The sequence below is a fragment of the Branchiostoma belcheri genome, unplaced genomic scaffold (genome assembly GCF_001625305.1).
Source record: "Branchiostoma belcheri isolate BF01 breed outbred unplaced genomic scaffold, Haploidv18h27 scaffold20, whole genome shotgun sequence".
Taxonomy (NCBI): domain Eukaryota; kingdom Metazoa; phylum Chordata; class Leptocardii; order Amphioxiformes; family Branchiostomatidae; genus Branchiostoma; species Branchiostoma belcheri.
Genome location: NW_017803491.1, coordinates 2,005,889 through 2,022,077, shown reverse-complemented (window position 1 = coordinate 2,022,077; position 16,189 = coordinate 2,005,889). Strand labels below are relative to the sequence as shown.

At 43.1% G+C, this 16,189-nt stretch overlaps 1 protein-coding gene across 1 annotated transcript in view; it reads right to left on the bottom strand.

The window, feature by feature from the left end:
• LOC109469312 (cilia- and flagella-associated protein 47-like) overlaps nt 1–16,047 on the bottom strand; it is a 34,593-nt gene extending 18,546 nt beyond the window's left edge. Inside the window, 31 exon segments of the mRNA XM_019767818.1 lie at nt 140–373; nt 929–1,172; nt 1,525–1,684; nt 2,157–2,268; nt 2,660–2,881; nt 3,265–3,463; nt 3,842–4,043; nt 4,280–4,321; nt 4,702–4,971; nt 5,306–5,400; nt 5,819–5,969; nt 6,309–6,434; nt 6,616–6,699; nt 6,927–7,049; nt 7,345–7,475; nt 8,064–8,174; nt 8,535–8,668; nt 9,004–9,116; nt 9,296–9,328; nt 9,330–9,399; nt 9,777–10,064; nt 10,426–10,578; nt 10,986–11,208; nt 11,475–11,678; nt 11,813–12,028; nt 12,395–12,704; nt 13,776–14,001; nt 14,154–14,200; nt 14,436–14,643; nt 15,120–15,274; nt 15,812–16,047. Of these exon segments, the coding sequence (XP_019623377.1) occupies nt 140–373; nt 929–1,172; nt 1,525–1,684; nt 2,157–2,268; nt 2,660–2,881; nt 3,265–3,463; nt 3,842–4,043; nt 4,280–4,321; nt 4,702–4,971; nt 5,306–5,400; nt 5,819–5,969; nt 6,309–6,434; nt 6,616–6,699; nt 6,927–7,049; nt 7,345–7,475; nt 8,064–8,174; nt 8,535–8,668; nt 9,004–9,116; nt 9,296–9,328; nt 9,330–9,399; nt 9,777–10,064; nt 10,426–10,578; nt 10,986–11,208; nt 11,475–11,678; nt 11,813–12,028; nt 12,395–12,704; nt 13,776–14,001; nt 14,154–14,200; nt 14,436–14,643; nt 15,120–15,274; nt 15,812–15,961 (5,036 nt within the window). The 5' untranslated portion in view covers nt 15,962–16,047.
• Nucleotides 16,048–16,189: the final 142 nt, after the last annotated feature.

The following is a 16,189-nucleotide window of genomic DNA, read 5'->3' as shown; positions in this document are numbered from 1 at the left end:
GCACTATTTGAAGGAATGCATTATACTGGAGAATGTTACAATGAAAGACCTCCTTAGACACATATTTTTCAGGTGGCAGATAAGATTTACTGACTAAGGTTTTTAATTTCTACACTAACATAAGGAAAGACTTATTTACTTGATGAAGGTGAGGAGTGTGGCATGTTGCCAGTGTAGCTGCAGAACCCGCTCGGTAGGGTCCACAGGCAGTGGTTGGTTAATGGGGATCCCTGGGACCGGCCGGCCGCTCAGGTGTGTGATCATGTCATACACTGTCTTTATCTCCTTCTTCAGACTGGAGGCGTCCCAGCTACCGCCGCGGGACGTGACTTTGCTGCGCTCATCTGGATCTGTGTGCATCCTGCTCACACCTCTGGTACAAGGTAGAAGTGGTTAACACTATCACACAGCATGTCATCTACAGTCATGGGAGCAAAGTTAACACAAGTTTCAAGTCTTTAGCACTTTTGATTCCAAAGTAGTCAGCTCAAAGTAGTCTGCAACCTTGGCAGAAAAAGCCATGTGAATATGTCTCTTAATGAATTGCTGATATGTCAGAACATAATTCAGCCATTCTGGCTGTTTTGTTTGCAACAGTCTTGAAATAAACCATTCATATATAAGAATTTCAGAAAATTGAAGAATATCTTAGAATAGGAAGAAATCCCCTAAATATTTCAGAAATAAGGTACACTTGGGTTTCAGAAGTATCTGGATGTACATTGAATAACACCCAAAGAGGAAAAAGATACCTTTTAAATGCCTGTCCCTTCCTTTGGAGCAGAAGAAGAGAGATACAAAGGATCCAGGTATTTAGTACAGCATTGTGAGATGTTAGCAAGCATTTGTATAATATTACATTGTAAAAGGTATTGTTACTGAGACAGAAGTAAAGTAATGACCAGGTTTGTTAGTAAGTTGAACTTACTTCCTGAGGGACTGTGGTATACTGATGGGGAAAGGTCCACCAGGCCAGCCGTGCATGGAGAACCAACGCTGGGCTGACAGCGAAACCTCCGCGTGGAAGATCCCTTCCTCAGAGTCCTCCTCGGGAAACGCCGCGGACCCCAGCGAGCGTGACGCCGCCTCCTGTCGCTCCTGTTGGATCTCCGAGTCTGCGGCTGGCAGCTGTGGAACAGCACCCTCCCGAGGGCTGCTGGGATAGGTGTCACCTGTGGGCGGCAGTTACAAATTCAAATTTAAAACAAGAAATCAGAGATTCAAACATAGAAGTATTTTGCGGTTTTATGCCCCTCAAGTTAACCCCATTTTCTGTTTGTTATCTTTTAACCCCATTAATCTGCCCGTCAATCTACTCTCAAGTTCATCCCATTTCCTGTGTCTGACCTTTTGACCTCCCCAGATACACAAACCCATGGCACAGCCACTCAAAACAATACTTCCATACTTACAAGTAATGACTGGACAGAATATATGAGAGACACTTGTTATGTTATGAAGAATACGTGTGAACAGTAATATAGTGCCCCACTTTTATAGCAAATTAATTCCACAAATACCTACCTGTTACACTGTTGGATGTTTCCTCGTAGCTGGAGCTGCTCATGCCAAACGCGGTGCTGGTGCCCGTGGTGCTGCCGCGGGTAGAGGGGCGGCGTGGGGAGGCTGTCGGGATGATCACAGCCTCACCCAGAGCACCCGTCCCCTCACGCACTACTATCTCCTACAGGAACATCAACAAATGGATTTAGACTGTTTAAGACTTCATACATGATGAATACAACAATACTGTACTTGAATAGTACAAAATTTTGTGATATACAGTGAGTGATACGATAAGGGTGTGAGTAAACAAGATGGGTGACAAATCATTCCCAAAAGCCCTTTTCAACTCCAACTATAGTTAAGACTGAGTCTGATAACTGCTTCAAGAAATTGAAAAAAAAGTCTACTTTCCCTTTATGACGTGCAAAATTAGAGTCATTGATTGATTATCAATTGGATCTATTATCAATAATTAAAAAACTTTCCAAAACTGGACATATCTATTATGGCTTCCTTACTCAAAAGATTTAGCAATATGTGCTTAGCAAAACATGTGACTGTTACAGTAAATAACTGTAGTAGTTGGTATCTGTCCCTAGTGCTGAATTCATCATTGTTGTTGAATCTATGTCCCCAGCCAGCAGACTTACCCTTGTCTCCTCCTCATTGCGGATGATGTGGTGGTCTGTGCGGTGCTTGGCGAGGAACGGGTAGTTACTCAGTACACAGTTGTCTGCTGTAGCACTCACGTGGAAGGTGAAGCTATGGAAGGTGATGAAACATATTTGTTATTTTCTGGTATGTTTTATGGAAAGCCTGATCTCTTTCAGCTCTAACCATGCAATGGCCTTGTACACATGTAATATCTGCAGAGAGCCAAGTTCCGGCTCATAAATAACTGAAATAACAAGACATTAGAGATTTCAGACTTCTATGAAGTATCATGCTTGGCTTCCATGTGACTTTCCCCTGCTGGCTCCCAGCCATATTCTAAGACACTTGACCTCCTCTCATTCTTTGCCTGCCCATATGCTGTCAACCTACTCTGGACAAACACAGAAACTCAGCCACCCAAAACAATACTTCCATCCCAGGAAGTAATGAGCCCTTGTATTTTGCATGTTTCATGAAAAAAAGGCAGGAACTAACTCACCTTCTCCCCTCATCGTCCACAAACGTGATAGGCTGGCTGAAGGAGACGGGCCGTGGGGAGGAGAACGTGACGACACACGGGAAGACGAACGGCTCCTCCTGCCCCGCGTCCTGCGAGCACGGCTGGATGTTCTGTCCCTTGGGGAAGTCCACCTTCAGCACGGACGCCACGCTCCCATCGTCCAACTCAATGTCTGGGATTTCCACCTTGATAGAGGAGGGCCTAGATTGGGATGATTATACAAGGTTAGTTTGTCATTGTAAGTCTGTAAAATGACACCATAGTATAGTAGCTCGGAAAATGATACAATGCCTTACAATTTTCTTATGCATAATATATCAAACCAACTTTGAAGGTAAGTACAATGCACTTTCTGTTAAAATGTTTTGCAGAAAATGGCAAGATTTCGCAACTGTTCGACTTAGTTGCAAATTGTGCATATTTTGGCTAAAGACAGCTCTAGGAGAAACCTTTATTTTGCAATCTTCGTTTTGTTTTGTTTTATTACAGGCTTTGATGGTCAACTATAAACATTTTCAACTAAATAGAACAGTTACTGTTAATTTCAATACTCCAAGCACATGTTCAGCACTGTATCAACTCACTTTGTGTAGGCCGATGCGACAATGCTGAACTCAGCTGACACCTCCGTAGCCAGGGGCACCGGCATCAGTACCACCTGCAGGGGGTCGAAGGTCACTCGGGGTGACCTCATGTTACCCCTGAGCTGCAGGTACTGGTACGGGAGCTCCCGTTTGCCATTCAGAATGATGGGAACCTTGGCATAGAACTGGCCAGGGCAGTCTGGGGGAAAGAGTAAAGGAGAAAGATGTAGTATGGGCACAGATTTTGTATTTACGCAACTAAGATGAAAGTCTTCATTGGCAACACAGATACACACACATACAAAGACAAGCCCAAAGCAATATAATGCTTCACCCCCTTTGCAAGAAATAAATTAAATAAACATTCATATATATATGGTCAGACAGGAGTATAAATCCCTCCTACCATAAAATTGCAACATTATGTAACCCAACACCAGTTACCATGGTGAGAGACGTCAATAAATCAGGTCAATGACCAGGTCAAAGGTCAGTCTTTGGAATGGAAGAAGAAGAGGAAATGTAGCAAAAACAATATGTTTTACTTCGGTAAACATAAATATGTTATTTTTCTTACTTGGACAGAAGAGGACTCCCAGCTCGTATGTCTCTCCAGGCTGAAGAGTGCCCTCTATCCCTTTCTCCCGGTAGTTCACAAAGGGCACTCCGCCCGGCCCCAGGAACTTGAAGGTCCCCTCTTCCAGGGCCTCGGACTTACAGGCTTCCAGATCCAGCCCCCACGTGATAGGGGAGGAGCTGTTGTTCACAAGGATTGTGTACTAAAGGGAACAAAAGAGGAGGAAAAATGTGATTAGAAAAACTGTAACTTTGATTCCTATAGCATCTATTTAGGCAGTAAAAAATAGCACCTTGCAGTTTAACCTAAGTCCAATACTTGCACCTGATAGTTGACTACATACTAGAAATGCAGCAAATGTACTACATCTACTTTCATTGTCCTAGTCTACAGTCATCCACCATTTCTGTCCCTACACCTGTCTGAAACCCTTCTGACCTGCTCTATGTGTTTCTTGTCTGGGGAAGCTGCACTGTCGGACTGGAGCAAGCAGGGAGGGATGCAGGGGGCACACGCAAAGTCAAAAAGCAAAACACACAATTAGAGTAATTATTAGTTAGTGATGCAATTTCTTCATAACAGTAGCCAGACAAGTTAGCACTTAGCATATAAAGATCTAACTAAAGATGTAAGCAAAGATGCAGAGTAAAATAGAAGATTTCTTCACAGGAGTAGCATTAAAAATGTATCAAATCAGTTAATGATTATAATATAACACATTGTACAATGTAAGCTGTTCATGCATTAGTCTAAAGAAAAATCAGTATGTTTTAGTAATGACAAAGATGCTACCAGTGCTCCCAGGCACATGTTTATGTAGTTGTCTAATGGTTAACATCATCCAAGTGTTGTCCACTCACCCCTCTCTGTCCCACGTCAGAAGCGATGCCCAGCTCCATGAAGCCAGGTGGCAGGTAGAACTCCAGGTGCAGGTTGGACACCTGGAGCGGCTGCCTCAGGGCTGTTGCCATGATACGTCTCCGAGGGGTCGCTATGGACACCTCGATGATGCGTGGGGGGATGATGTGCTGAACGGAGGGGGCTGGGGTGGGGGGGAACGAGCTGGGGGTGGGGCTTGGGGCGTCCATGGCATTAATGTGCACTGGCATTAGGAAGTCATACGAGGCGACCTGTGTGAGAGAAAGTTTCATCTATCAATCATATATTCATGTTTATTTTAAAATCTGGAAAACTACCTTGAAAATCTTTAAAGTTTTCAAGATGAATGACCCAATATTTCAGACTGTAGCACTGCACATAATACAAATAACTCAGGAAGATGGTTAGAGGTGCCCGTAAATTTGAATTGTCCTTCGAATTAGTCCTTTAAGTCACTGATGGAAACCACTTGGAAACCACATGGTAATTTTTTTTTTTTTTAACCTATTCTGTCTCCCCTTCAATTTTGCATATATACTCCGTGGTAAATTTAAATAAAAAAATAAACAAACAAAGAAATCTTACCTCTGTAGGGCTGAACACAAGCTCACATGGCACGATCTCCTCCCCCTCCAGCATGTAACGGTACATCCCCGGGGTCAAGGGATCGATCGGGTCAACTGCACAGGGAGGGTGGGAACATGGGACTGTCAGGACTCAAACCAGCAATGTAATAAAACAGCAATATTGTTGGTCAGACATAAAATTGGAGAGATGCAAGCATTTTTCTACACAGATCTTGAATGTCAATGTTGTTTAATAGTTATCTAATAGATGTGACTCATCTACTGAATAAAATATGTATAAATCTATGGGGCATCTATAACAAGTAAGCCTACTTTAAGTCACATGGAACTACAAGGAAATGGCATCTACTTTAAAGAATCATTTTCCAAGTTCAGTGTGAGTGTAATTCAAGCACTATGTACTATGTGTAATTCAAATATTATGCGTAATTCAAGTACTATGTGTAATTCAAGTTCTATGTACAATGAATTTGTGATTGAAAATCTAACACAGTTTCTTAACAAAACTTACTCTCCAAGTCTTGCTTGAGGAAGTTGATCCTGAAGTCCATGTATCTGGTCAGGTCGAACTCTGCCTTAGTCTTGGTTCTGGTCAGGTTCCCCAGCACAAATGGGATAGTGAACTGGGAACCACAGAACACTCCTCCCAACTTAAACTCTTTCTGCAAGAATAAAAAATTCAACACAGACAAAAAGTTACCGACCATGTCTAGCAAGTGAACTTGTTTTGTGGTGAACATTGTCTAGCTGTAGCTATGACATACTCTATTCTTTTGCAAGAAATATGGTGATTTCTTTTAACTGTTTAGGATGTGGTTTTCCTTATGTCCAAAACAAACCACTAAGTTAGGCATACCTAAAATAAGGGTTCTGGAAACCCTAAGTTAGGGTAAAGAAAACCCTGCATTAGGGTTACGGAAACTCTAAATTAAGGTTTGGGAAACCCACAACCTGGTAGAAAACACTGCAACATCAACCTTCCATAAGTTTTTTGTTCTTACCATATCAATGTCGACACACGGTGGATCCACCTTGCCTCCCATTCTCAGCTCCACGGTCTTCCAGCCGCGTATCGCAACCTGGATCCTCGTGTCAAACTTTATCACTGCGTTTGGAGTCAGCTCAATCTGACAAAATAAAAATGCAGCTTTGGTCAAATTTTTCCATCTCAGACTGCTTTCTCTAGTCATATACAGGTAAGGGCTTAGATATTTGATGGTGTTTGAAGTGAAAACCTTGTCCAATATGATATCGCATTTAAAAACTGTGTGATGTTTGCATGTTGTAAAATTGTATATAAACACCAACCTTCAGTTCAGCATATCCCCCTACAGGCACTGCTCCATGGATGGGAGACACAGTTAGCCCAGGGAAGGGGTTTGGGTCAACGACCTGCAAATAAAACGCACGGAATCAATAATGGTTTTGAACCACAGTCGCTGCATGCTGTTCTCTGACACTGAGTGAACTATCATGAAAAAGACAAACAAATGTGAACAAATAAACACACAAATAAGATAAAGATGGGAGGGAATAAAAGGCTTCAGATCTGCTCTTCTCCCATTTGCTACAAATGGAACAGTTGGTGTCAATCATGATAATAACAGACAATCTCTCACCTGGAAGTAAGCATGGTGCTGACTGGTGTTGTGTAACAAGGCTGTGCGAGTTGTCGTCATGTTGATGGGTACAGAGCCAAACAAGATCCGCCGCTCCACAAACTGGACTGCAGTCTGACCCAACTGTAACCATGAACAGGTGCTTTTAGCAAACTTTTAAAAGTACCTGTCACATTTTGATTGGTTATAGAATGATATTCAAACTATACAGTAGTAGTACGTAAAATTCAGACAAAACCAAAAGGATATCAGTGTAGGTTGCATTTGACTTCTTCCTCTGAATAAAATACAAATACGACATTTAACCTTCGGCCTCCTAAGGTAGCCATGTGACAGCGAATTTGTATTGGTTATGAGGTTAGGCTGCTTTGTTTTTCAATACAAACTTGTTCATCTATCCCCTTGGTAAATTCCTCACCTTTGCAGAACACTTGAGATGTTCCGTTCCACCCCCGTTGACCAGCAGATTGAACTCTCCCTCCTCTGGTGCCAGGTACGAGGGGTGGAACACCACCTCACACGCCAGGTCTTTAAAGGCATCAACAGTTCCTGCAAAAGCAAACAACACATGCTGAGCCACTTAACAGTTTGGATCCATCAAGTGTTGCTGTGATGTACTTTGTATGAGAATCTGAACTACAAAACTGGCAAACTGCTGCATTGCAGAAAGGTCCACTTCTGATGTATTTCTCTGCAAAGCATTCAGCACTTAGGAGAGCAAGGAATAGGAGATTTCAGTCTTCCAATCTATGAATTCCTGAATTTCCTGCAGGCTCCTGGCCAGGTTTTTGAGACCTATAAGTTCCTGTCATTCTGCCTGTCAATCCTCCCACACCCATGTGTTGTCAACCTACTGTCCAGACAAACAGATACACAAACCAGGTGGATTAGCCTCCTGCAACTATACCTGCACAACTGGGTGGCCAAGGGCTCTAATAGAGATGGAGATCAGCAACACCCTATACATTGAACGTGTGGGAATGAAGGGATTCTGTACTTCCGGTCCATTACCAGGGATAGAAGCTGTACTGTGCTGTACTTCTTCTCTTCTTGAGAATTTAGCAGGGATTCAAACCCCCAACTTTGTAACCCACAAGCAGAATCAGCCAGATCACTGCGTAGCAGCTCTAGTCTCACCTGAAGCAGGCCTGATGGAGAAAGCCATGCCCCTCTCTCCCAGGATGGGATGCCACTGGAACTCAGCAGGGTAGTTCCTCCTGTTGTGTAGAGTAACAGTTCCCCTCAGACCTGCACATACACATGTACAACATTAACATTTAGCACCCTGCTACATGACCACAAATTTGCATTTATAGAATGCTGATAGCAAATGAAGAGAACACCAATTTACAATATTATGTTCATCATGTTCTTATACATTTGTGTAAAGGCAATAAAGCCACACAGACATTGCTACTTTTTTCCAGCCATTTGTTTACTCTTTTCTGACCCTTTTCTTACCAAATGGTGGCCAATACCCACCACGAACATATTCTAAATGTTGGAAAAGATGACAAGGAAATCATTCTGCATTTGCTGGCAATCATTTTCCCCTCAATTTTCTGTTCATTTATCAACACATCACATCCCTCACAGCCTTAGACTTACCAGCATCGGCAGGCATCCCAGGGAAGGGTTTGACGGTCAGCTCCTGAGTGGACAACTCTAGAGCAACAGGGACAACCTCTGCCATCACTAGTACATGGTGGGTGTGGTGTCCATTCACTGTGTACATCACTGACCTATACCAGAGATAATATAACAAATTGTTATTTTTCTTTCCCCTAAAGATGGAACTACTTGTCCTACTTTCAGATGGGTATATACTGTAGACCTTGAAATGTGGTGGTTTTATCTTTGTATATTTTTCAGTGACCTCTTGACCGCAAATTTAGGACACTGCAAATACATGTTTCCAATGAGTTACTACAGTGTACTACAGAATTTTTTCAATCGCAAAAAAACCTTTTCCTTCTATGGCAAAATTACTGCAAAGAAATTAATCTATTTTGTTTGCTTGTTTGAACCATTTTTGGTCAGTACATAGATTTTTGTTAAAAGTCCTAAAAGTACTCACCTTTGGAACCTGCCCTTGTGGTGGGATTCAAAGATCAGAGGCAGCTGAGCCTTGGCACAGGGTGGGACCACCTGGGACAGGGGGCTGGTCTGTCGCAACTCTGTACAGTCAATCTGTGGTCAACAAATCGTAAAAAAAAAACAGTCAGCATTTTTTACAAAATAAGTACTCAAGAGAGGCCCTACACTTAGAAATATCTCTCTGACATAGCCTTAGATAATGATATGAATAGCCAAAGCATCAATATCCTCCTCAATTAAATCACCTGTACTAGTGAACATATACTACTTACATCCACCACGACCCTGATGTATTGGTTCAGGTTGTTCATGATGTTCAGTTCCTTCACACTGGTGGAACGTAGGCACACCTCCCCAAACTCTATGGTGGGGGGTCCTGAAAAACAAGTTCTAACATCAGTACACAGAAAAACATTGTTGTATGTCAATACTAACAACATTTAGAATGTCTGTCATCAAAGACTGTCAAAAGCAGCACGTCGGAAGAATGTACTGTGCCTGTGCAAAACCCTTACTGTATTCTGCATAGCACTTCAGCAGAACGTATCATGTAAGGTCGCATTTGCGCACTTCAGGATGACAATTCGTTTATAGTTTTCAAATGTTGTGTGAGCAAAAATATCATCTGCAGAATTCTGATGCAACTTTGACCAAACATCAAATAACCGTGAAAAATCTGGGTTTCACTTTTGCATAAGACAAGTACGTTATGCCGACATGCTGTCAAAATCATTCATGACCTTGACCCTTGACCTACCAATGACTACTTGGTGCAGCTCCTGCGGTGTCAGCTTCTTCTTACAGTCAGACTTTTCCTGCGGCGTGGTCGGGACAGCGTTCAGTCCTTCGCTGACGGGTCGTACCGTGGCGGTCCTCTCCGCCTCCCGCAGTTCCCGCGTGCTCAGGAGACGAGTCTTCTCATTGGGTAGCGGCCTGGGCTCGCCAGCAGTTACCGTGTCCTTGTCTTTGACCTTGGGAGGTCGTAGGCCTGACGCTGGTTTCATCCCCATGTCTACTTTGTTGTTCAGTTCCACAAACTCCCTGAGGAAAGAACATGAAAAGGAAGTTGACGATTAAAAACTTGTTTTCTCCTCATTGCCACGAAGCACAATAGAGGCACCATCACTAAATAGCTTTAAACAATGTTCAGAGTTAAAGGCTATGTGTGAGTCTTTTGGTGTGATACAGGAGTACAGGTAAGTTGCAGTGGTGCCGCGTGCCTGCAAAGCTGGTGTGTTATGTTGGGGGCAGTTATACCAGCTATGCAGATACAGAAATTATGGGACAATTGAGATTCATTTAAAGTAACTGACAGAGACACAAATTACTCTGTTACTTCTTCCTGGAAATCAAACCCTGGACTTTTAGCACTCAGACAAAACTACCACGGGACAGAACTAACCTCTCCATCTGCATCTTCTCCCTGTTTTTCCGCTGCTCCCGGAGGAAGCCGATGTACTTCTGTTTGTGCTCGTGTTTTTTCTGCTCCTCCTCCTCCGTGTAGGCATAGTCTGGGTCCACGAATGTGTGCCGCTCGGCTTTGGTGAAGATGGTCCTAAGAAAGGAACCAATACTGGTCAGGACAGGTTCACAAATACATTACTAGGATACCCATTATATTTTTATAAGCTGGTTCATGGTCTAAACTGCACATCATGTGCAACTTCTAATGCATTGTCATCGGTATTGTGTCAAATTTAAGACCACAGCTAGCGCATAGACATACACAAACAGGTCATGGTCTAGACAAAAACTGTTCAAAAGTTACAGGCCTTCATGTTTGCGCAAGCACAAGTCACAATGTTGAACTGGCTTATAATGACAAATTAGTAAACATTTGGAAACTTTCTGTTGTTACATCAAAATTATGCCTTGTGTGGCTAAGTATTCTACTGTACAAAGCACTGACATGTTATGCTACATGGCAGTTGATTGGTCAATGTAATTCTGATGACATCATACCTGTATTTCTCCCTCCTATCACTGGGCCTGATACTGCCTGCCCTGTCGTTGGGATAGGCCACCAGCGCGTTCTTGTCCTCACGTGACCCCGCCAGAGTCTTGGGGGTGTGTATGGAGGTTTTTGTGGAGTTCAGCATGGCAGCGCGCGGCGTGTAGGGCTTCGTGTCTGAGAAGGTCACGTCAACAAACTGTCCTGTTTCTCCCACAACTAGTGGGGTGATGCCTGAAGGCAGAGGGGGAATGAATTTTAAAAAGTCATGCAATGGGGAGTATTGTCAACTGTCATCTTGCATTATACTTTATTTTTCTGGAAAAGCCTTGTATGCACTGCATTTCTTAATCTTCAGCACTTCCTTTCAATATCCCATTCCTTTCAATTAGTGTCCTCAAAGAAGTTTTGAACTGGACTATACCGAGAACTCAAACCATTTAATGATCATAACGATCATACATGAATGTACCATTCAAAATGGACTGGCCCTGACATACCTGGGTTAAACCTAGGGTCTCTCTTCTTGACCAGCGGCTGACCAATCCCATTTAACTCCACAGGGAAGGAGTGCACGGCCTGTTTGATGAGGCGGGCGGGGTCATCCTCGTTGGCACGGTAACCAACGATGTCCATGACCATGTTGCTCCTGAGGTTACCGACTTGTTTTGGGGCGAAGGAGAACACAAGATCCTGTCCCTCTCCTAAAGGGAGTAAAGAATTGGTGTTAAGTCTTTTCATGGCAAAAATTCTGTAGCAGAAGTCATAGATCAGCAGAAAACTGCTAGATCACCAGAAAAATTGATAGACACTGGGTTCTATAATCGTCCATCCTTACCTGGCCCAATCTTGCCCTTGTAAGGAGTGCTGCTGTAGTGAGCGATCTTCCTGAACTTGTACATCAGAGGCAACATGGTGGACTCATTACGCAGCGTGCACAGCGCGTCCACGTGTTCCCCGACCGGACACTCGTGGAAGTCCAGCGCGTTGTGCGGGGAAAGGTTCACCAGGATGGGCAGGGCCGTGGCAGTTATGGCGACCTCAACACCTGTGACTAGAAACAAAAATAAACAAGATTTTCGTCAGTAGCTGAAGAAAGATGGTGGATGCCGTCTGAAAGCTTCCACACTTTTACCATAGTAAGTCGTCCTTACCAGTTTAAATCCTTCTTGTTAATATAGACAAAAATTTCAAATCAGAGATTTCAGACTTCTTTGTAGTGTTCATTCATCAGCTTCCTGAATTCCCTGGCCCCATGTTGACCTCTACTTCCTGCTGGCTCCAGGTCAGATTCCGATACCTTTGACCTCCTATCATTCTGCCTGTCAATCTTTCCCCACCCATGTGTTGTCAACCTAATCTGTTTAGACTGCCTACCTGCAAATTTCATGGTAACTTCAGTTTCTAATCTTGATCCTACCTCCGTTTCTGGCGCTCCCATCCAGGAAGTCCCTGGTGACCATGCCCTCTCGGCTGCCAATCATCTCAAACCTCATGTACAGCGCGTAGTCCTGTCGTGGCGGAGACTTTGTCAGCCCCTTCCAGCCAATCTCGGCCGAGCTGAAGCGTGGCGCGAACCGGAAATGGATGGGCACCCTCTGGTACGGACCGATCATTCCTTGGTTAGGGATTGCTGTGACGAGTGAGGTCAGTGGATTGGAGCTGCCACGAGCGCGCTCCTTGTCCGCTATCGCCAGGGTAGCCGCTGTGCTCTTTGTCAAGTCAACTCCCTAGTGTACAAAATCATTGACAACTTAGTAACTTGTTTGTACTCACTATCAGTCAGGCATGGACCAGAAAGGTTAGCATGGAGAAGGAGGTTGAATCAACCGGTCAACAGTACTATTCTTTCAACCTTCTGCACTTTTTCTGTTTCAAGATTTTCCTAACTGTAAACTTGACAATCATCGGTATAATCCTTGAGATAGCTGCCTGTATACAAGTTTGCATAATAGATCTCAAAACAAACCAATCATTGTAAAACTGTTGTAAACTTCAGATTGTACAAAAAGCCACCACTTCCCTCCACCACTCACGCTACACCGCTGCCACACATGTTAGCGTATTGCACAACAAATAGGGTTAGTTAGCCAGGGACTGCCAGTTGTCATCAATGTTTCACATAAGACAAAATTAGTTTCTTTTTGATCTCCCATACTCATCTCACACTGGCAATTTTGTTAGCATGTTCAGCAACAAGTCCCTCTAAAAATCAACATGATCCTTTTAATCAAAGAGACAAATTTTGTTAAGTGTTATATCTTGATGACAAGCAACAGTCCCCTTAATGCTATTTCTTCCTTATCCCAGTCATAATAAACCTGTCAGGTGCATAACATCACCTCTTTAACCATGACTCTCATCCAAGGTGGCTGAAGGAGAAAAAAGGTAGTAAAGTGCAAAAATGTTTGTCTTTTAATTAGAATATCAAGCAAATACTGATAGCTATCAGTACATACTATACATAACTTAACTATTCTTTCGGCAAAAATGAATGGCAGGTACATTCCTGACATCAAAATGGAAACATTAACCATCCAACTTTTCAAAAATATCTTTGTCCAACAAATCACAACCTAAGTAGCTCACCCCATTTCCTGTGTCTGACCTTTTGACCTGTCATTCTACCTGTCCATCTTCCCCCACCCATGTGTTGTCAACCTACTCTGTCCAAACAAACACACACACAATCCCACTGCTCAGCCACCAAAAACAGTAGTTCTGCACCGGGAAATAAATACAGTAAGTACAGCTATCAGCTCCGCCCCAGTGGTGTTGCCAAAAAAGTCCAAATCACTTACAGCCTCTTCTCCGATCCCTCCTTCATCAAGAATGGCCACAAAGCTGATCTCTTTCGGCCCCTCGTTGTACAGGTAGCCTGTCTCAATACAGTCAGTCCCGTAGAAGGTGGAGCCGAACTTTACACAGTCTAACGGCTCGCTGTCTTTGTTCTGTAGGTGCAGCTTCTGTTCAACCACACACCCCTTGATGACGAGAGTGCGTGGGTCCTGCCCTTCCAGTCGCACTCTGTAAACATAGCAGGGTGATCAGGACTGGTCCATTTTACAGGTTGGAAAGTGGGCATAGGATGTTGGGAAAAAAAGCTGAGCAAAATCATTAAACAGAGTGAAATTGATGAAAAATTGAGGGCAGGAATTCTTTGGTCTTTTGTTACTTACTCAACTTCTTCCTCAAATGTGCCAGGATCCTTTGTTGCAAATTCAATCTGTAAAAAGAACACAGGTTAAAGTAAGAACTTTATCTAGAAAAAAGCTAGAGCTTATACTGTAAATTTGTTTAATTTTGTAGCAGTTTTATTCTCCTTAAAATTCTCCTTTTACATTGTAAATTCAGTTCTTCAGTTTTTTCAAATGTTGTTCCTACCAAACTGTATTTTGTAGATACTATTACTGATTGTAATGATTACTGTAACTGTAGAACTGAGAACATTTGTAACTAACCCTGATGATCTGGTAGGACCTTGGCTCGACCGTGCCTGATGTAGGTGCGATGGTTATGGGCAGGGCTCCGTTGTACTTGACCTTGAACTCGCCCGGCATGGAGCCATGGTTCTCCACCACGGTCTCGCGCCTCAGGATGCGACTGTCGGCGACGACCATGCCGTAATCCACGGGACCATGGAGAACCATGATGGGGCTGGGAGTGAACCTATAGAGGGGAAAATTTGATTGGGAATTTATTGATGACAATGCTGAGTAACAATGCATTGAAACAATGCATAAGAAGTGAAACAAAGGAAAGTGATCTCAAACCAGTTAAGCTCAAATGAACTCAGTGAACAGCTCTTCCACTGGTCGTGACAGAGAAGACATACCGTATGCTGTACGTAACATTACTGTATTTACAGGTTCATTCTACCAGGGGAATTCAAATTTCAATACAGCAATTTGATTTAAAGTTGAAAATTCATTGTTTGAATCATAAAGTAGCCTAGTATCTTGACCCTGTGGTTCCTATAATGGTAACTAGCAGTAAGTTGAGTAACACAGGATGATCATGTCATTTTTTTACCCACCCACTTCATTGATTTCCTGCAAAGATCCGAGAACCTACCAATCAAATTGGCATGGCCTAACTATGTATAATTAGGTTAATGCTGTATAGTGTATCAATCGAACACTTACGCATAGAGCGGTATCTCCACCACATCTTCGTCCACCAGGAGGATGACCCTGTCCTTACAGTCTTCATTCTTGTCTGTCTGGAAGTCCACAGTCGCTGTCACCTCCAGACCAGACGCAACCGGACGGTCAGGGTTACGGACCTTCAACTTAAACTCCTGAAGACAAAAAAAGCCATCACCATTTTGAAGTGCAAGACTAAATGCAAGATTTTACAGAAAATATTTCTCTGTCCAAACTAGATTACTTTCTATGTAAGTTATAGTCTCTATTATTAATATTATACCTCCATGGTCATAATTGTGTTTTTAAAAACGTCACCATGTTCAACCCCTGCATGCATTTCCATAAATCAAAGACGTTGACTACGAAAGTTATGAGATGACAGTTTATTTTTGTTGCAGGCAACATACATATGGGCCGTTTTGAGAAGTTGGCACAAACGCCCCCCCTCCCACTCTCACAAACACCAAATGAATTGTTTACGCTGTCAGTTTCCCCACAAACACCAAAACCCCGTAAAAATATCCACCTAAAACGAGCTGTGAGCGTGGCGCAGGGGAATAAATTGGAGCATAAAACATTTACGAAGCCTATAATATGGCTTATACGCTCCATTAGAGTCCCCTAAATGCAAATTAAAAGCTTGCAGCGTTGTGATTTGAACTTATCACGCAAAGGAAAGGTTCACTTACGCTGGTCGAAGGCGCGTGGAACTTGATAATTTTACTCGCTCTGCTGATATTCTGGACGGTTAGGGTACATTTGTACTGCTCGTTTGGTACGATATCTATGAATTCCACCACGGGAGGGTTGATTCGGACCCCTGCCACGTCCCCTTCCATGGTAAAACGTTGAAAGTTCCCGCAGAAGAGTTGATTTAATTCAGTCCCCGGCCGCCATGTTGTTTGGAAACAGTTGCCAGGCGTTGGAGAACGCCAAGACCACATAGGTCATCATCACTACACATACTCAGTCGAAGAAAAAACTTTTTAATGTCTGTAAAATTAACAGAACATACTCTTGAACAACTCAACACAAAGAATCAAAAACCGAAATAATTCACTATGGCT